General features: G+C 36.6%; 1 protein-coding gene across 2 annotated transcripts in view; it reads left to right on the top strand.

Moving 5' to 3' along the window:
• Nucleotides 1-22,517, top strand: part of spdi (sperm antigen with calponin homology and coiled-coil domains split discs) — a 179,299-nt gene that overhangs the window by 101,761 nt on the left and 55,021 nt on the right. For both annotated transcript variants that reach the window (XM_085950770.1, XM_085950771.1), the window contains exon 5: nt 21,497-21,794. In XM_085950770.1, the coding sequence (XP_085806896.1) occupies nt 21,497-21,794 (298 nt within the window). The remainder of the gene's footprint in view (nt 1-21,496; nt 21,795-22,517) is intronic.

The raw sequence follows: 22,517 nt of genomic DNA on the forward strand, positions 1-22,517 counted from the left end.
TTCAGTGAGGCAGATATTCTTGAATGGCTTAGGATTTCTGGCTTTCCCTAAGACCAAAAGCTTCAGTTTGTGTGTCCCGGTTGCATTGGAGCACGTCATAATTGTGATGCGGTCCTTGGGCACTTTCCTCTCTGGTACATTACTTTCTTCGCGATGAACGTACGTTTTACGAAGAAGTTTCCAGAATAAACCCTCCTAATCTGCGTTGTATACTTGTAAGCGGCGGACTACTGAATTTGACAATCGAATACCGGCGAATTATAGAGCTTGATTTTGTGCTTTCAACTAGTAAAAATAACGGCGGATTATAGTAGTTGTCGGATAATTGAGCGGCGGATTACTGAGAGCGTACTGTACCTCAGCTTTGGCTAATCAATCACGATTACAAGCCTCCTCAAGCTTCTTCCAACTCTCTTGGTCCTGTGTCATCCGCTGTCACGTATTTCCGCCGAACTTTACCAGTTCGTCAATCCAGCGGCTTTTAGGGCGACCCTGTGGCCGTTTCGTGCCCCTTGGGTACCACTGGATGACGGCATTTGTCCAGCGGTCGTCCTTCCGGCGAGCAATGTTCCCCGCCCATCTCCATTTCAGCTGTTTGGCAACGTCTGTCTGCTTCCTAACCCATTCGTTTCTCTTACGGTCCTTTCGCGTGATGCCCAACATACACCTTTCCATGCATCGCTGTGCGACTCTTAGCCTTTGGACATCTCACGTGTTGAGGGTCCACGTCTCGCAGCCATACGTGAGCACGGGTAGCACACATTGGTTGAACACCCTATGCTTAAGACATAATGGTAGGTCACTCTTGAAGATACTATTCAGACGTCCGAAAGCACTCCATCCTAGCTTTGTTCTTCGAGCAATTTCATCGTGCATGCTTCCGTCTATGGGCACCTGCTGTCCGAGATAGACGTAGCTGCTGACTTGCTTGAGTTAGGTGCCATTAATACAGATAATCGCAGGTTCCGAAAAACAGTTCCTCATAATTTTTATCTTTGAGATATCTATCTTTAGGCGATATTATTGTGTATAACACTGCAAAAATATAAATGATCTGTGGTACTCATATTGTAGTTTTGATTCATAACGTCGCAAGTATAGAATCCTCTTGAGTCGAAGGTACGAGGGTGGGTCAATAATTCCTTAGAAAAAAGCATTAAAACAGTTTTTATTTTTGTATTTTTTTTTTATTTCTCAACATAATCTCCTTGGAGCTCAATACACTTGGTTAGACGTTTCTCAATATTTTTTAAACCGTCAGAAAAATAAGTTTTCGGAAGGTCCTCAAAATAAGCATTTGTCCGATCGATGACTTCTTCATTTGAAAAAAAACGTTGTCCACTTAGCCATTTTTTTAAGTTTGGGAAAAGGAAAAAGTCACTAGGGGCTAAATCTGGCGAATACGGTGGGTGGTCGACCAATTCGAACTTCAATTCTTCAATTTTAGCCATTGATCGTAAACATGTGTGAAAACGGGCATTGTCCTGATGAAAGAGGATTTTTTTCCTGTTTAAATGAGGCCGTTTTTCTTCAATTTTGTTTTTTAGCTGGTCCAATAAAGATGCATAATAATCCCCTGTTATTTTTTTTCCTTTTTCCAAATAGTCAACGAAAATAATTTCACGTGCATCCCAAAATACAGTAGCCATAACCTTACCAGCTGATTTTACGGTTTTCGCCTTCTTTGGACATGGTTTGCCTTCGCAATCCACTGCTTTGACTGTTCTTTCGTCTCGGGAGTATAGTGGTGTATCCATGTTTCATCTACAGTCACAAAGCGACGAAAAAATTCATCCGGATTGCGTTGCATGAGCGACAACAGGGCTTTAGAGGCCACCACCCTATTGCGTTTATTGTCGACTGTGAGCAAACGCGGCACCCATCTTGCAGAAATATTTTTCATGCCCAATTTGTCATGTAAAATAGAAATTACGCTACCTTTTGAGATCCCTGTAACCTCAATTATCTCACTCAACTTTAATCTTCGGTCACTTAACACCATATCGTGGATTTTATTGATCATTTCTGGTGTAGTCACCTCTACAGGACGTCCTGAGCGTGGTTCATCCTTTGTTGATGTACGACCACGTTTAAATTCATTTAACCAGTTATAAATAGTTGCAAGTGAAGGAGCAGATATGCCGTGAACTAAATCCAACTCATTTTTTATTTCCTTTGCTGTTAACCCTTTTATATTAAAATGTTTAATAACAGCTCTAACCTCAATTTTCTCCATTTTCCATTTTTCTATTTTCCACAAGCAAATTTTTTTTTTAAATGTACGAGAAACACACAACAACCCGACCAATCTGATTGAAACTTCGCAGCATACTGAATCGGTAGTGCCGCTGCATGAAAACAAACCGCTTACAGTACTAGTCGCGCCACCTGTCGCCTTTTCTAAGGACTTATTGACCCACCCTCGTATTATATGTATGGCATTGTCGTCAATGTCCCAAATTGGTCCTTTAATTTAATTAAATGCGTCTGTCTTGTCATTCGTAAGTCGTGAATAACAAACACGTCGAGATTGCACTGTCCTCGCGCCTTGTCCTCGTCCTTATAAGGCCGCGTCGTGATTTGGAATTGGGATGCTATTATGCTGGTGTGCCCATCATACAAATGCACAGACTGTGCCTACTTTAAACTGGTTGATTTTTTCTTCTTTCACTAACTGCATAATGTTAATTATTAACTTCACTCGGACTCTGTATGGGATCGTCCATAAATGATGTTCTTTTCTTCTTTGCCCATATCCGCCCCTTAGCTGGAGCATATGGACACCACGCGGCGCCTCCAAGAATCCCTGTCGCTCGCCAGTCTTCTTGCTTCGTTCCGGGTCAAACCAGCATCCCGTAGCTCCGCCGTATACACTCTGTAGATTGTATTTAGCGGCCTTCCAGGACGCCGGAATCCGGTCGGCTTGAAGAACAGGCAAGCCAGGTTAAAGTTCTCTTCTGGCATCCGCAGCACGTGGCCGAGCCAGGTCCAACGTCGCCTCTTCACTTTCAGTGTGATGAGAGGCTGCTTGGTACGTTCTCTTATCTCCTCGTTGCTCCTAAAGTCATACCACCGCACACCCAGTATTCGTCGCAAACATCTGTTTTCGAAGCTCAGTATACGGTTGCTCTGAGCCTTCGTAAGGTGCCATGATTCACTACCGTAAAGCAGCACCGTCAGAATGCAAGCGTCGAATAGGCGGCATTTGGTTTTGACCGAGTACAATCGTGAGTCCCAGACATTTCGCATCGAGTTGAATGTTGCTCCAGCCATTCCCATTCGGATAGCGAGCTCTTTCTGCAAAATGCCATCTCCCGTGATGTGTACCCCCAGATACTTGAAGCTGTCGACGCTCTCGATGCTTTGTCCATCGCTAATCAGAGGGAAATCTGGATCAGGACAGGTGCTATTACACAAGACGTTGGTTTTCTTCGCGTTGAACGAAACACAAACAACTGATGTTACACGATTTTAAAATTGGATCTATATACTTACTGATTTTGATTCATTGAGAATGTCGCAATTTTACCGTCCCTAGTTATTCTAAGTATCGTCTGTAATTTTCTACAAACACGTATCTCAAAAAACACAACTTTTCAGGAGAGGCAAATAACAACTTTATTCTCTCAGTTTTTAATTTAGAAATAAATATTCTTCTATGAAATATCCATTTCGTATAGTTACACCTATTTTCATGAAAAAGTGTTATGTTTCTTCAATTAATCGCACTATCCGATCAGTCATATTGTCGGAGATACGAGAATGTGTTGCATCTTTACTGTTAACATTACTACAGGAAACACGTATCTTGACTTACGAGAAATAGCTTCAGTATAATCATCTGTCGGAGTTCAGTATTCTGTATGCTTACAAACACGTAACTCAAGACACGAGTTTTTTTTTTTTTGTGATTTTACCGAGGCTTTGACTGCGACTCGCTGTCATATCGCCTCTTCTCTTCTAGAAGGGGATCCGTCGATCAGGTCCTCACTCCTATTCTGTTAAATAACTTTACAATTTTGCCTAGCTCTTCCGTCTTACCCACCGCCAGGACACCCTTCAATTCGTCGACATTCTCATAGATATCTGCAATTCGCAGCTGTACTCTGTGAACTTCATATTTGGGGCATTGCAGTGCTATATGTACAATGTCCTCTAAAACATGACATTCATCGCAGAGCTGCGATTCGCTTCTTCCCATGAGGACATCAAATCTTTTGCCCATGGTGTGCCCTCTTCTTAGCCTCAGTATTAACTTAAGCTCATTCCTCGTCAAAGAAGACTCTACAAACCAGGGCACCTCTCGTGGTGTTGGTAGAATCGACTTACTCCATTTCCCCTTTTCTAATGATGCCCTATGGTGACACGAGTTTATAATATCTATAAAAGTCTTTTATTGTGATACGAGTTTATGTAATTGCTTAAATCTATAATGTTATAAAGTATGTTGTGAGATACTTGTCAGTGGAATATGTGCGTATTCAAATTCTGAATTCATTACATCAAATAACTCAAAACTGGCAAAAATTGAGATACGTGTTTGTAGAAAATTAGCGATGGTATGCTTTGTTTGCATCTATGTATGTAATAGGTATTGCGGTTAATTTCCTCATCGACACTGTTCGTATCTCACTTAGTGCCAGAGCTGAAGATTTTCCATATTGAAACGTGTCCGGAAACTTGTACGTATGTAGTTCGCCGTATCACACTTCATCGTGAAATGTTGTACCCGAAATATATGGCCGTGTATTAAAGACCGTCCAACCTCTTTGGGTCGTATAGTACCTACCTACTGACATGAAATTCATGTCTAAATAAAACAGTTGGTTTTTCTCGGTTTACAATTTACAGGAACCCAGCAGCAAACAAATTTTGAAAATAGCCGATATACTGGATGGTGTCCGGAAACTTGTACATATGCAGTTCACCAAATGTTGTATCGGAAATATGTGGCCGTATATTAAAGACTGTCCAACCTCTTTGGGTCGTATAGTACTGACATAAAATTCATGTCGAAATAAAATATGTTACTTGTCGGTTTACACTTTACAGGAAGCCAGCAGCAAACAAATTTTGAAAATAGCCGATATACTGGATAATTTGTTAGGTTAGTTTAGGTTAGGTTTTCATTCTTGAATTCATGAATTTTGCAAAATCAGCTATGAAAATTGATTTAATGTTCATATTGAATCTAATATAATTGGAGACCGTATAGGTAGTATACGGTCATCTCTTTCCGATAGAAAGCTCACGGCGAACTGTGCCACGGTGAAATGATTTACGTACAATTTACATGGAAACATTTGGCGCTATGTATATTATGTCCATATTGAAGTTAATCACTCCAAACCAAACCCGCCCCGCACCACACTCGGTCTTAATCGAACGTATCACGGGACCCTCTACTGGCGATATGAAGCATTTATTTAATGTATGACTGGGAATGTCCTGGGAGCAGATCTTCAAGACTAAGATTGTTACGCTCTAAGTGAGCTCTGACTGAGTTTAAAGAAGTCACTTCAATGCAAAGTGCCGGAGAGAAAAGCACATGGAAATTACAAAAATAAAAAGAATTTAAGGTATTTATAACAAACGAAGCTAATCATACGGACATTGAAGTTAATCACTCCAAACTGAAACCCGCCACGCACCACACTCGGTCTTAATCGAGAGTATCACGTGGCCCTACATTGGCGATGTGAAGTATCTAGTTCACTTTAAGGCCGGGAATGCCCTAGGAGAAGATACCCAGGACTAAGGTTGCTACGCTCAAAGTGAGCTCTGACTGAGTTTAAAGTTACTTTTTAATGCAAAGTGCCGGGGAGAGAAGAGCACAAGGAAATTATAAAAATAAAAAGAATTTAAGGTATATGTAACAAACGAAGCTAATCATACGGACAGTAAAACTTACCGTCCGCAGTAGGGAATCCAATCCCGAGCCAAAATTCTGATCCCGGGATTTCGGGATTACAAGTTGACAATCCCGGGATCCCGGGAGTGGTCCCGGGATTGGCATTTTTTTCCATTGTTAATATAATTTTTTTTTATTTACAAATAACATTAAGAAAATTGGTCAAAAATAAATCTAGTATAATTTATACTATTTAACACATTTATTTTTAATATTGTATACGTTCAATCTTGGAAATACACAAGTTTAATGGAGTAAATAATATTGTTATATAAATAATAATGTGAATTTAATATGAGATTGCTGTTTCTGATAGTAAAGACATAATGAATGGATTAGAGAGATTTAAAATAATAAAGCAAATAATCATGGTGTTTCCGCTTCATAAATCTAATTAGTAATTAGTCAGCCAAATATGAAACTACCGTAAAACGTATGATATCATGGCGGAATTACTTTGTTAAAAGTGCGAAGCATTGTTTTTTCCAATCTTTCTCATTTTTAATAATTTATGTGAAAAAATAAAATGAATCGGCGACCTACACATGGGTATAAATCAAACTTCATTCAAACTCAGTTCATTTATAATGTAGTTATTCTTTATTAAAAGTATTTTTTTGTTATATTTTCGTTTTTATTTTATTTTCCATAAAAATTGATAAAACAAATCAATCCCGAAATCCCGGGATTATGTTTATCAATCCCGGGATTCATAGGTATCGAAAATAGCTCGGGATCCCGGGATTGGAATCCCTAGTCCGCAGTATGTCCAGTCCCCTCGAGGGTAAACGCTGGGTGCGCGACTGCTTATAATGACGAGCCTACTGTCAATTCCAGACACACTTAGAATAATATAACTTGACGTCTAGCAACATATTATTCAAGTGGTTCAGTTAGAAACTAAATTGATTTTGATATTATTATTGTTAAGTGTACTTTTGTATCTCAGTAAACTGATATTGTCTTGTGGTAATATGGCGTGTTAAAATCAGAGCTGCGAACCAAATCGGTACCACGAAATCCTGAGATACCTGAGAAATCGGTACGATAATAATTATGGTAGGTATATATTATATTTACGATATAACATTTCATGGTGAAGTGTGTTACGGCGAACTGCATACGTATAAATTTCCGGACACGCAATAAGCCATCGAAGTCTGTTAATTACCCGCACCTGATTTCCAAATCTATTTAATAAAAACAAATACATATGATAAACAAATTTTAAGGTGCACTATTTATGTCGGAACATAACAGCCTACCTTCGCCCTTCGCCACTGCTATATTGTCGTTACCGCAATATGTCGTGTCAGTTTTAATTGCAATATGTGGAATCATCGCCACAGAGAATTCTCTCCGCTGGCCAGGTCATTACGCGAACTTGATGCGTGACCAGTTTTGTAATCAGTAATCACTAATCATTAATAAATTGTTATTGCATTCTCTCTGACGCTATTATCATTCTGTGCTGCATTTATGAATGAATAAAATCACTAATAAACGAATGCAGTAAGCTATAATTAGACACCGGAGGACACCATAACTCCACAACCATTGGTGCACGTTATTCGAAAATAATACCGAATTTTGTTGTTTCATAATTTAATCCAAGTGTAGGCAACATTTTACAACGTTTTTATTAGCTCGTATTCTTGTTTTCCGATGGTTGTTTGTCCAGTACAAATCTTGCAATCGATTTTTAACTAACTTCCCGACTAGCTAGATATTTGAAACTTATAGAATATATCAGAACACGATGCCAATGCATTCTTTTAATACTTTGCTATAGCCATCTTTAAGTAGAATTGAATTCATTTTCAGTTAATTCTGTTTTGTATGAAAAGTTATTTCGGAAGAAATCCGTAATCCAATCCACTATTATTGGTTGCTAAGTGGGTGGTCCTAGCAACTAAATTATAAATATATACGTGCGTTACTATGGGAATCTAAATGACATTTCAGTATTCTATATTTGTTTGTTTTTTATTTACTTCATATTATCAAGTATAAGTTTGAGCATAATAATTCAACAGAAAATTTAAAAACGTATATAAAAAGTTCTTTTTATCTTGTAATTATTAGACTTCCATGCCACATTCAAGATTGCGTGTAGTACGTACTACGTAATATAAAACAAACACGAAAAACGAAATCAAGTAATAAATGGTATTTGGCAGGGCTTCGAACCGGAACTGAACCAATAACTGAAAAAACCGTTAAAAATATCGGTTTTTTTTCGGTTCGGTTCATGCTCAAATACGCGCGTTAACATGATCTTAAAGCGCCTGTACACGTGCACGGAATTACTGTCCGCAATAGTGCTTAATTTAAACTATCATGACAATAACTGTTTACACGTAAAAGTGCTGACTGTCTCTCCAATCTCATTCTTCAAGAGTAAGCGAGACGCGAGGTTGTCATTTTATACTGACAGGTCGTATTGAAAATCGGAAGCTCAAAATGAGTAGTTCGTTTTTTTACCGGCATTTTCGCCCCTATCGCTTTACTGCGCAGGCGCAGATCGAAAATAATCTTACTTGCGCGCAATAAATCATCACAATTTAGAATCTTTCAATCTTGTTTGATTTATGCACGCAATCTTGCCAACTGAGGATAATACATGTTTCCCATACATTTTCTTACTGTGCACAGTACATCCATGCACGTGTAAACGGGGTATTACTCCCCACTTCAGATGTCTTTCAGTTGTCGTGACGCATCTCTTCATAATTCGCATACTTTATAATACATTATACGGCCGTGCAGTGCAGCATAACCATTGGTTCCAAAACGTGGCGCCGGGCTATCGTGACCACTTTTTAATTTTGCCATCCTTCGAGCGACCAAGACTCTCCATCCTTCTCGATCTTCCGCTTCTCTCAGGGCAGAATGAATGGTCATCTCTTTCACTTGGTCACTCCAGCGCGTAGACGGTCTTCCTCTGCTTCGCCTTCCTTGGAGGCCGCCCAAAACCACCAGTCTCTCCAGGTTGTCCGGTCCGCACCGGACAATATGTCCATAAAACTGCAGAATTCGTCTCGGACATTATTGCCGAGAGCCGTTCCTTTATCTGCAGTTTCTGGATGATTGACTGGTTCGTCCTGTGCTCCGTCCAAGAAATACGAAGCATTCGGCGCAAACACCACATCTCAAAGGCATCAATTGCCTTCCGTTCCCTTGCCTTCAGGGTTTATGAGGCGACTCCGTATAAAAATATAGAGAACATTAATGTTTGCACAAGCATAATTTTTGTGGTAATCGAGATTCCCCGATCCTTCCATTCATTGGTAAGACGTTTCATCGCATTTTTTGCAATCTGTGTGCGCCTTCTTATTTCCGCTTCACATCCGCGCTTTCCACTGATAGTCGATCCCAGATATACACACTCGTCCACTGTTTCTAAGTTTTGGAGTGTACTTGTTGTAGGTAAAAGGTTAACCCGATCGACAACCATTAACTTGGTTTAATTCTTATTAATATGGAGGCCGTATTTGCGACTCTCTTCCTCTAGCGGTCTAGCCAATCTAGCCGGTGTGGCAGGTTTGTGAGTTATCTTTCATCAGAAGCGATTAGTGTACAAATACCATAAAATGTTCTAAATTATGGTAGAAAATAAAAATTGAATACAAATAAAAACATTTAAAAATTAATCACTTAGAGCTGAACCGAAATCCGGCATAACCTTTATATTTTTCGGAACGAAAACCGGAACTGAACCGATATATATTTTACTTGAACCCGAACGAAAACCGAAACAAAAAAATAACGTTGGTATTTATTCTAATCCAAAATGATTGATCTATTTCCACTGCAAAACATTACAAAATTGAAAACTTCTAGTGTCAACCACTCGGTTGAGAAGAAGATTTATTCTTTCTAAAACTCATAGCAGAAAATGTTTGTCCGTAAATGTGACCATCATCTTCTACGCGAAATTGATTAATCACTATTATTCTTCGAAAGTGTGTAACAACTTTATCGACACTTTCAAAGAGTAATAGGGATTAATCAATTTCGCGTAGAAGATGATAGTCACATTTACGGACAAACATTTTCTGAGTTGTTACACATTTTCTAACGAAAATTCACACTTCAATGTTTCATTCTGTTGGAATTCCTAAATAACTTATTTTTCATTCATATACTAATTAATTATTGAAATAATTCAACATACGAGCGTCGTGTTACGTTAGTGTGGCCAAACATGTATGGGCCACAAACAAATCACTTTTTGTCCACGAGTTGGTGATACCTGTTTTTTAATCAATCATAATGCTTAGCAGGTACAGTTGCCAGTAGCGATTACCTGGCCTGTCACTAATTATTATATTTATAAATCAAGCACTACACTTCGTCAAAAAGGTGCTCTTGGTTTTGACGCTCAACACTGTATTTAAAAAATATATATTATGTATCTGTATCATATAAGCAATATATAAATAGATACATTGAATTTAAAATTCACATACGCCTATGTTACGAAAGTGCCCGACAGTATGAAGTTAGCTGCGAATCAGTCAGTTGTATACAAACGCAAATTTGATAGTAGAACAGCTGTTCCGTTAACGGCCTAGGGCCTAGGCAACGAATTTATTATTGTCGGCCATTTGCAATTCCTTACGTAAACAAACAATTAGACGTCAGAGTGACAGTTGTTACTAAAATAAAAACAACGAGAACTAATTATATAATTTAATAATATAAGTTAAAGTGTAACGGCGCTCCAATAAGCGGCCCCTTTTCTTGAGTGTGTAATTTAACAAGATAATCAAGAGCTAGTCGAAGAATCTAGGTTTTAGCACAAGTTTTGTTTTTGTTTTGTTACGCCAAAGAAGTATAAATTCTAACGCGCGTACATAAGTACACACACCGATTTTATTTTATCACAGCCTACCTTCCTTCAACAGGCACCCTTCGCTTTTGCTGTACGTATCTACCCGATCTCGAACAGTCTTTTCAAGTGCTGTGGAAACCTACCCTTAAAATGAACCCATTAAAAAAACATTTTTATTCGATTTGATATTTAAAACATGGATAAATATGTATACATTAGAATAATATTATATTGCTGCGTACAAAGTATGAATTCTAAATGACTTCCCTTTGTTTTATATGCAATAAAACGCCGCGTATGATAGGATAGGTCCAGGCCCCGGCACGGGGGCGCTGGTGCTTTATTGTAAAGGGCGCAAAAAGGCCCCGAGGTGCTCTTTACTCCGCAGTTATACAGTGCATGGGTAGTTCGCTTTGACAGGAGTTGTGAGGGCCGACTGCCATTTCGTTTTATTCCCCTCGGGGAAGTGGCATTTAAACGTTTAGTTAGGATGACCGAGATTTTTTGTTATACAATAAATTATTGGGAAAGAATGGGTATTGAGATAGTAATAAAATAATATAAAATAAATAACCTTCTTAAAATACGTATTATGAAATAATTTCTTAAAAAAACGAGTCAATTGTAAACTTCAATTGAGAGTTTGCCAAATATATTTTACGAAGTGTACTTATGTTTTTTTTTTGTTTAAAAAAAATTATAACCGTGACATGTTAATTTCTACGATGAGAAAAGATAGGGTATCATAATGTTCCAGTGGCGAAGGGTAGAGGTAGGCTGTTAAGATCCGACATAAATATTGCACACTAAACGTCAGTCAAACGTATTTGTTTTCATCAAACAAAGCTACAATGTGTAGAACTGTAGATGGTGTTTGTTAGTTTTTAAAATTCAATTAAACCAGCCTAATCCAAGTAAAATAAATACTCATCTATCTATAGGTATATAAACTTGGATATTTTATAGATATAATAATATTCTTTATCTATTGTAATTTGGTTTAGGCAGGGTTTAATGAATTTAAAAAAATGAACCAACAAATATGTGTAATATGTATTTTTAATCCAACGAAAACAAATAAGTATCTGTGAATGAAAAAGTGTTCACAATTTTGTCGTATCGCCCAAAATATACCAAAACTATTATGGTTTGGCTTAGGCAGGATTTAATTGACTTTTAAAAAACTAACCAACACCATCTGTAAATTGTAGTCTTATTTTAATGATAACAAATACGTATGACTAACAAAGTTTAATGTGAACTATTTATGGCGGATCTTAATAGCCTACCTCCACCCTTCGCCACTGATAGAGACACATCCTAGCCAGTTCTCAAATGTCCCTTAAATGAAATAAAATAGAATAAAATTATACTCATCGCTATAGCAACACCAATCAAAAGACGTTAATTTCAAACGTCCGATATTACAACTCTCCCGCGATATGTACAATCCGTGGCTACCCTAGCTTTAAGGGAGGGCTCGCTCAAACATTCTTTTGTTTCTAAATGCCGGAAATGGAACACACTGCCACCTCGGTTGTAGTTTATTTGCGCGGTGCATTTCCCCTCCGGCGTTCCCCACAGTAATCATGATGCCCACGTAATCCACCGTATAATTTTGGTCCTAAGTATAGCGTATCGGATTTTGTGATACCGCGGCTGCTAAACCAGCGCTGTACAACTTTTGTCGGAACGTGGGACCGTTTGAAATAACATAATAATTGAAAACGCTGTTCATAGTAGAGTCAGATATTCAGTATACTATTGAATTGGTAGTCGTTCGAACATCGAACATAAGACTGTTCGTGTAATGGATCCGTAATCCTTCGGCGATGAAAATGATATAAAAAAAACACAATGTTCGTAGTTCAAGGAGGTTGTATTAACAGATTTTTGTTTTTACGAGAAATGGATGTTAGTCACTTGCTCAACCTATTAAGTCCATACTTTGACTCATACACAAATTTGAAGGGAATGGGACAACTGGACGCCAGGACAATTGGACGCCGCACTGTCGTAGACACGTAAACAGAACGTAGACGATGAATTTTAATCAGTTTCTATCTACTACTTCGTAGTTTAATTCATTTTACTCTTAACATAAAGTTTTTTTTTTATTGCGGATTGAGAATTACCATGTCTAAAGCTTTATATAAAAATAAAAACTCTTTATTCGTTGGAACTTAAACATGTGGAGGATTAAATCATTATTTACGAGTGCATATTTAAATTCTCACCAACTCTTAAATCGTAATATAATAATTTAAATATTAAATATATTTTTTAAAGTACCTAACGTCCATTTATTTTCGAATTGCGTGGCATCCAGTTTTCCCGCGCCAATAATCGTCCTAGACCCAATTTGAAAGTGTATTTGCCAGACCCATGATTCGAATATGGGACATGGGTCTTCGCAATAAACTAAAAGTTTACTATTCATAATTCTATCATTACTCCTGATCGTTTTAGACATATTTTTAATATAAAATCATCAAATTACGTAAAATGAAATGATCAATTTGGGCTCATTTGAAAACGGAACCGCACAGGGGGCTTGTTAGTTCACCGTTTTAACACGTGGACAAGAAGTTCTTGTTTTACTTGTATATGGCCCGCGGGCCGCCAGTTAGATTGCCATGATCTAATTCTACTCAATTACATGAAAAAAAGTCCATCCAAATGCGTCTTACTTATGTAAAATCACTGATCACTGTAATGATATTGATTTGTCTGACGTATTTTTTATTGCTTCGGTCAATCAGCAAACCGGTTTGTCTATCGGTAGGTATAGATTAATCAATTATGTATTTATTTCTTTCTTATAAACCGCATTCTTGTCCGTATGAAATTCCATTCTTATAGTTTTGCAAATTCGCCTGTCTATGCTGAATCGCAGGAGGCTGTATCTATACGATCATAGGCTTTTCAAATCAATTTACTGTTAGAAACATGTAGGCATGGCCCCCACATCTTGAAGCGGGCTCCCAGGCTAGATTCTTTGGCGACCCCCCTACCTATCGCTAAAAATAAAGGCAGTGTGACACAGTAGCGTTTTCCAAATGGTGTACGCGGTAAAATTGATGTGTATATTTTGTGTTTTTCTGTACCTATATCCCTATAGGTACTACTTATTTTTATACATTCATTTGAATTAAGGAGTCGTCGAGTATCGATACACAATTAAAAATTGTATCGTACAACCACATAATTTTAAATATTTAATAACATTATTAAAAGAAAATTGCGCCGAGTATCGACACACAATAATTAAAAACTATATCGCACTGTCAATTATTTAAAAAATTGAATGGTCAAAAAGTAAAGTAGCACCGCAGGCGACTTTTTTTACTATTACAGAGAATTTGTGATGTGTGTTTATATCACTTATCTGGTCAACTCGCCACGCCGGGCCCTTACCGAGCCCCGGCCCCCAGGCTAGAGCCCTGTCAGACCCCCTTTGTGGGGGCTATGCATGTAGGTACTTATCTTCCAAGAGACCATCTCTTCATATAGTTTACTTCGTGAAGGCGAACTCTTTATCTACCAGAGGCACCTAGCGGATCCTAATAAGATAATATGGGCCTCCACAGACCCTACCTACACCCTTCGCTACTGTACCCTACGAGTGTGGGGGAACTGAAGGGACTGTATAAAAATATAACTCTGGGCCTCTGCCTACTGGGGGGCCCTGGGTTATAGCTTCTTCTTCGATCAATATGGGCCTCCACAAAGTAGAGGTTTGTATTAACAGATTTTGTTTTCACGAGAAATGGATGTCATCCACTTGCTCAGCCTATTAGGTCCATACTCTGACTCATACACAAATTGAAAAACAATATGTGTACTTGCCAGACCCAAGATTCGAACCTGGGACCCACGACGCGAGCACACTTTGTCAGTCATACTTATTTGTTTTCGTTGAATTAAGATTTCTTTTTTCTTTCGACCAAGTCCGATCCTAATAGGATCATATGGGTCTCCACAGAGTGGAGGTTTGTATAAACAGTTTTGTTTTTACGAGAAATGGATGTCATCCACTTGCTCAACCTATTAGGTCCATACTTTGACTCATACACAAATTGAAAAACATTATGTGTACTTGCCAGACCCAAGATTCGAACCTGGGACCAATGACATTATTAATGGACAACGCACTCAATACAGTAGCTAGCAAGTAAATTCACGCACAGCGACATTCGCACATGTATAGGTAGACGTCACGCAATTTCTATTATGCGATATCACGCATCGGGAATATATATATAGCAATATCACCTCTATTGTAATGGCGATAGAACAGTGTTTCTAGTGTCAATGTTCATTTGAGCGAACCCGTTCGAACCGAACCGTTCGGCAGACCCGACAAAAAGCATCGGGAATTTATAGCAATATCACCTTTATTGTAATGGCGTTAGAACAGATTATGCCATTCGGCAGACCCGACAAAAAAGTGAGTGTCGTTTTTATTCCCAGATGCTTCGTCCATATTAATGTCATTGCCTGGGACCCACGACGCGAGCACACTTTTTCAGTCATACTTATTTGTTTTCGTAGAATTAAGAATACATAACACGAAAGTTGTTGAGTAGTTTTTTTTAATTCATTAATCTCTGCATAATATACAAAACCACAATCGATAAAAAATATTCTTTATCTATACTACGACTACTTTTATAATTTATATTTTATAGATAAACGATTATTTTTTTTACTGTTATCTACTATGACTTGGATTAGGCAGGGTTTAATTGAATTTTAAAAACTAACAAACACTATCTACGCATTGTAGTTTTAGTTCAATGAAAACAAGTACGTTTGACTGTCAAAGTTTAGTGCGCAATATTTAGGTATGTTGGATTTTAAGAGCGTACATAAGTGAAATAGCAAATAATTTTCAACAGTATGTGGGTCGTGGGACGTAATTTCTGCTGCGTTGCCAGTCGGAGAGCGATAGTCGACATATGAGCACGTCAATTTGTTTTGTGATGGCGTGGGAGGAATATATTCTTAAATCGTGTAAAGATGACTAAAAAACTTCCGCATGTACTTGAAAAAGAAAACATGTCGATGAATATACTATTATTATTACGAATATTATAATAAACATAACATTAAAAGGACGCATGTTGAATTTTTATGACAACTCGTCTATTCAATTCTAAACTATCCTAAACACCAAATCATAAAATGTGCAGGAAAGCGAAATTTTGAAATTTTGAACCTATACTTAATTCGATATAGTAATAGATAAAGTCGAAATATTAAAAAATCATTTTTTGTGTTTCAAATTCCAATAAATTTTGGGGAATTTTTTCAAATTTATGAAAAATTCAATAGGTACATTGGCAAATAATGTCACTTAGTATACTTGAGAAGTGGCATGAAAATAATTGTTTCTTAAATTCATTATAATCCTATGCATTTAGGTTTGTACAGAAATGTTGGAAATTTCATAGAGAATCGATTGATGTAAAAACACGTATTTCGAAAAATTGGCGTTTAGGATATAGTTTAGAATTGAATAGACGAAATTATATTTCGTTCGGCTCGCGTCATTTGCACAATCAGCGCATCGCCTAGTCACGATCTTTTTAGACCATGCCTCAGCTGAGGTATAGCCAGCTGAGGCATGGTCTAAAAAGATCGTGACTATGCGACGAGCAGATTGTGCAAATGACGCGTGCCGAACATAATTTGTCATAAAAATTCAACATGCGTCCATTTAATGTTATGTTTATTATAATATTCGTAATAATAATAGTATATTCATCGACATGTTTTCTTTTTAGAGTACATGCGTAACGTTTTTTATAACGTAATCGTAACGCCATCACGAAACAAATTGACGTGCTCACATCTCGACTGCCGCTCTCCGATTGGCGACGAGTGTGAAATTTCGTCCGACCTGTTGTTGAAAATTATTTGCCGTTTCACTTATGTATGCTCTTAACAGTCTACCTCCACCCTTCGCTACTGTCCAATAACCACCCCACGATCGTTACCCACCCCACGTACTATCATAATATACCGAATATAATACCAATTATCGGCACCAGAAGGAAAATGTGGTCATGAGATTAAAATAATAGGCTCAGCTTAAATATAGTTGTATATTTCTTTTTTTGTATTTATATTTACAAATATTGTTAACAATAAAAAAGTTCAATATCAACAATATTTTAAGTTTATTATTATTTTTTTAAAGTTTTAACAACATAAGGCCAATTGGTCCTATTATCGGCACCTGGATTAAATTTAGGTACTAATTTCCGGCACCTTATGTTCGTATTATCGGCACAACTAAACTTATACAGGACATTTCTATAAAGTTAAAAAAACTTAACTTAAAACATAAGTTTAAAAGATGTAGGTACAACAATTACTTTGTAAGTAACATTTGTATTTGTCTTCATTCATATTTTGCTACAATATAATATATACATTAGAACCTCGATAATTCAAAAATCGATAAATCAATTCAATTTTAACCCTCAAGAATCCTTTTTTCATACAAAAAGTTCGTTATAAATCGAAATATTCGTTATTTCGTAATTCGAAATGGAATTTGGTCCCAAAGGCCATTTTTATCCATATAAATCGAAATAAATAATAGCAAAATACTTATTTTCTTGGAAAGTAATAAATTTAATGACTGCAATTAAGTAGGCAAAAACCTGCAAATTTACTGATGGAGGCAAAACCCAAAGTTTGGGTTGTGGAAATACCCAAAAACTCCAAATGTACTATGACACAAATTGCAGTGGATGGCAATCAAGGGTTCATTTACTTGTCATTCATGTAAATTCAGAATCCATTATTTTATTAATGTGAAAAACATGTTGTTTTACAAGGTAATCTTAGCACATAGCCATTAAATGGTTTTCAGTGAAAAAAAAAATTTATTCACGAAATTTCGTAATTATTAAGTACTTAATAACTAACTTGTGACATTTTTTTATAACTGACAGAATTACGTTTTTAATATTATGTATTTTAATAAACAATGAGTTTCTTTTCTTTTCAAATTTAAGTTGATAACAACTGAATGTTTAGATTAAGCTGGCAATAATGAATACAGTGACCCTTTGTTTGACAGGACTAGTTCACTAATTGACTTAATGAATTCACTTGACATTTTTATTATTGTTTATAGAATATTAAAGAATTTTATTTTAAAGCGGCTGCCGGCTGTATAATTTTCGCACCTTTTCATCCTTAAAATAAAAATGTTCCAATTATCGGCACCATTCATGCTTATTATCGGCATACATTGTAATCGTATTTTATAAAGTAAACTATAATTTATATCTTATTTTAAAAAGTTTTAAATTAAGAAGGAACAGTATTTCTTCCTAAAATCTCTGCTACTTGTGTAATCAAACATAATTTAATAACAGTCTTTAATATTTTTGCATAATGATCGATATCTCTTATTACCGGCACACTATGTGCTAATTAACGGCACACCAAATTTTTAAAGTTATTATTCAATTTTAAAAGATTATTTCTGATTCTCCTGATATAAATTTGGTGTGCCGAAAATTAGCCAGGCGATTAATTAATGTTTAAATAATTTAAAAAGATTTTAAAATATTAAATTATTTAATTTCTATCCAACAATAATGTGCTTTTAAAAGTTTGTTCGCTTGTACCTATTATCGGCTTTTTGCCGATAATAAGAACAAGTGCAAATCGCATTGGTGCCAATTACCGGCAGCAAAATTTACTTGATTTTTAGATAAACTAACCGCAAAACACACAAAATATTTTACAATTTCGGCAAAAAAAACAATTTAAATATTAAAATATAACCATACATCTAATACTTCAGTTTAAAAAACGTTTTAAAATGCTTAACACTAAATATTCGAAATGTTTACTTACTTGTCAAGCTTTCGTCTCAAATATCACAGTAGGTCTAAATCACTCGACATGTGGCAGAAAACTATTGAATTTCACGAAGTACTTACAAGCATTTAACAAAAACTTTGTATCTTTCTATCGCATACGAAATGTGGATTTCGGATAACACATTTTTACAACCATAGAAGTCTTGCCATTCTTATTTTTTGGAATTTCTTCTAAAATTGCCGATAATTGGAGCAGTGACGGAAATTGGTACATTTACCTTAGTTTTTTTTGTCTAAATTTATCACGAATTGTAGAGCAGTGACAAACAATTAGAAGGAATTAGCTGATAAGATAACAGTGATGTTATAACTACTTTACTGATAACGATAAGAAAATAACTGATCATGTGCTTGTTTTAAAGTGTTGTAAAATACATTGAAATAAGTAGGTTTATTTAATTGTTTACCTACATACTCGCTAGTATTTAGATTTTAGATAGTTAAAATAAACTGTACTCAATTAGTGATGAGTGATGACAAACCTTTTTTAAATATATAAACGTAATAATATATTTAATATTTAGATTTAAAACAATGGTAAATTGATATGGGTAGTTTCTTAGTGTGCCTAGGATTGCCTTCTAACAGTGTAAAATGGTTACATGTAATTTGTATGTATTACATTTTACCGTAGCACAGTTCGCCGTGAGCTTTCTTATCGGAAGCCGATTTTGGCAAAATTAATGAATTCAAGAACCTAACCTAACAAATAATCCAGTATATCGGCTATCTTCAAAATTGTTTGCCGCTGGCCTGCTGTAAACTGACAAGAACCGTGTTTTATTTAGACATTTTATCTCAATTGTATCTCAGTACAATACGACCCAAAGAGGGCTGGACGGTCTTTAATGTATGACCATAATATCGTCACTGTTCTGGCAGAAGACACTAATTCGAAAAAAATGACATATTGAGTTAGTTATACCAAAATATTCCTTATTTCAAACTTTACCTTCTGGAAACCTTCTTAATAAATAAACAGGCTTTATTTTAAAGTCATCCTTTTTACGATTACTTAATAAACTCACATGATAGACCATTATGTCAAACATTTTAACAACTTCAAAGTCAAATTATTCAAAACTAGTATTTTCCAGTTATTATGTTCTGCCAGAACAGAGACGATATATTATATTTCCGATACAACATTTCACGGTGAAGTGTAAAAACGGCGAACTGCATACGTACAAATTTCCGGTCATGTGGGTCTATTCTATGCTTATCGACCGCTAAAGTGATAAAGTGAAAAATATTATCAAACTTAGGGTAGGTTTGTATCAAAATATTAGCACTTATTGTAACAATTACACGTAGCCGGTTTTTATTGTTGCAATAAGTGCTATATTTTAACAGCACCTATCTTGCTGCTGTTAAAATATCGCACTTATTGCAACAATAAAAACCGGCTACGTGTAATTGTTACAATAAGTGCTAATATTTTGATACAAACCTACCCTAACTTTGATACTATTTATCAATTTAGTGTTCGATAAGTATAGAATAGACCCAATGGTGTAACCAAAAGGCATCATGTAAATTTTCATCCCCTCTTTTGAGATTAAGAACCTAAATTGGGTACAAGTCTGTTTACTGGAAGCCAGGCGGGAACAGTTGCAAAATTCATGAATTCAAGAATGATAATCTAACCCTAACCAAACAAATAATCCAGTATATCGGCTATTTTCAAAAAAAATTTGCTGCTGGGTTTCTGTAAACGTAAAATGCCGCTGGCTTCCACTAAACAGACACGAATCGTAAATTGTTTTTTATTATACAATTAAGTATAGGTACGTCATTTTCTATTCAGTTTTAAACTTAGAGATTTAAACTATGCTGGAATCAAGTCGAATTCTTGTATTAACCGAACAATATAATTATGTACGCATTCAAACAAAAATACTGTGCAATATAACAAAATATACAATAAATGCACCCTTATCGCGTTGTACGTAGAGTTCATTTTTCAACGACATTCATCAGTTTTCGAAAGAATCGAAATCTATATGTGCAACACACATGTCTATGAGCAGGGTCATTTTTATATTATTCAGTTCCTACATCCATTAGTAAGTCACGAGTAATTACGAGATTACTTAATTTTTTTTTGTTGTCTAAATCCTAATGTTCGCTATATACACAACAGATTAATAATATCGAAATGTGAAAGCCACTCGCCATGGACCAATGTTTTGAAGCCGGTTTCAGTTTATTCCTATATGACAGTCAGGACATAAAACTCAAGAGACACAAAGTCCCAATATATTACCTATATTGAAAGAGCATTTTGTTTACATGACAAACTTTTATGCGTATTAATTATGATACAAAAGTATCTTTTGAAATAACATATTCTTTAACACGTGTTTAGGTTTATCACATATTTTTCCACACTCGAAATGTAAACCTTGTCACAGCCTCACCCAGAAGGCAAGCCACTTCCTATTAGTTTTGTGTTCCCTGGGTATAAACACACAAGTACCTTACTTAGAATGGTCATAATAGGTATGTATTTACACATGAAAATATGATGGCTCATGTATTAGTGTTTTTTTTTTAATAACCATGCTCTTGCTTTTTTGTACAAGGTCGTGTGTATTAATGTTATAAAAACAATAAGATAATCTATATTTTCTAACTAATAATAAATTATAATATCTTCTTCAGAATAGAAATGTGCATTCGCAACTTAATGCAAAACATGAAAACCATGAATCAACCGTCGATATCCGATTGTAACAATTTAAAACCAACGCGCACCGCGTGACCAATACAAAAGTTTTTAAAAAAAGTGCAACATCCGTTATCCAAAATGATGAAAATCAAATCGCTGTTCCGCAGGGGGCACCACAACTCCCCCCAAACCCCCTCCAAGGGTCAGGACGGAGCGCCGCCCCTCAAGGGGGCCACTTCCGTGTCCAGTTTGGACTCGAAGCACCACAAAGTGGCCCCGACGCAGCGGGAGAAGCCCTCGAAGGTTTTCGGCTCCAAGGACAAACTGCACAAGGACAAGGCGAAGAAACGTGAGGAACGGGCTGCCGCCAACGATGACAGCATCAATGAGGACGCCGAGATGGACACGGTCGAGTTCCGAAGGCCTGATGTCGCCAGTCTGAGGGGGTCTAGAAACAATAACAAGGTAGTGACTATTTCCTTTTTTACATTTCAACTTTTCTGTCCATTCAGATCCTTGAGCACTCAATTCCTAGATGTTATCGGCCTTTTCTTGGTTTCTTCTCGCTACTTGTAGGGAGTCTGCAAGCCACTGAGAACTGTAAAAATAGTCCATATTATTTTTTCATTGTGCCTTATTTAGAAATGATTGAGGAGTTTGCTTCAATTTCTTTAGTCTTCTTCTTTCACCATGTTCGCCCCTTAGTTAGAGCATATGGACAACGCACAGCGGCTCCAAGAATAGAGATCCTTGGCTTGACAGTCTTCTTGTGTCATTCTAGGTCATGCCAGTATTTCATAGCACCGCCGTATACACTCTGTGGATAGTATTTAGTGACCTTGCGATGCTGGAATCCGGTTGCCTTGAAGAACGAGCAAGCTAGGTTGAAATTCTCTTCAGGCATCTGCAGTATGTGGCCGAGCCAGGTCCAATGTCGCCTCTTCACTCTCACCCTGATGTGAGGCTGCTTGGTCCGATCTCTTATCTCATCATTACTCTTAAAGTCACAGCTAGTATCCGTCGCAAACATGTGTTCTAGTAGCTCAGTATACGGTTGCTCTGAGCCTTATTTAAGTCAATTGTCAAAAAAACATAAAATGTCCGTTCATTTTCCAATTCAATGAATACATATCATGTTATTTGTTTTTTTGTTTGTATTTCTCCCTCGATTTGAAGTCTCCAGGTAAG

This window comes from Rhyacophila brunnea, unplaced genomic scaffold, assembly GCF_057557595.1.
Source record: "Rhyacophila brunnea isolate RB1 unplaced genomic scaffold, BYU_Rbru_1.0 scaffold_23, whole genome shotgun sequence".
Lineage (NCBI taxonomy): Eukaryota > Metazoa > Arthropoda > Insecta > Trichoptera > Rhyacophilidae > Rhyacophila > Rhyacophila brunnea.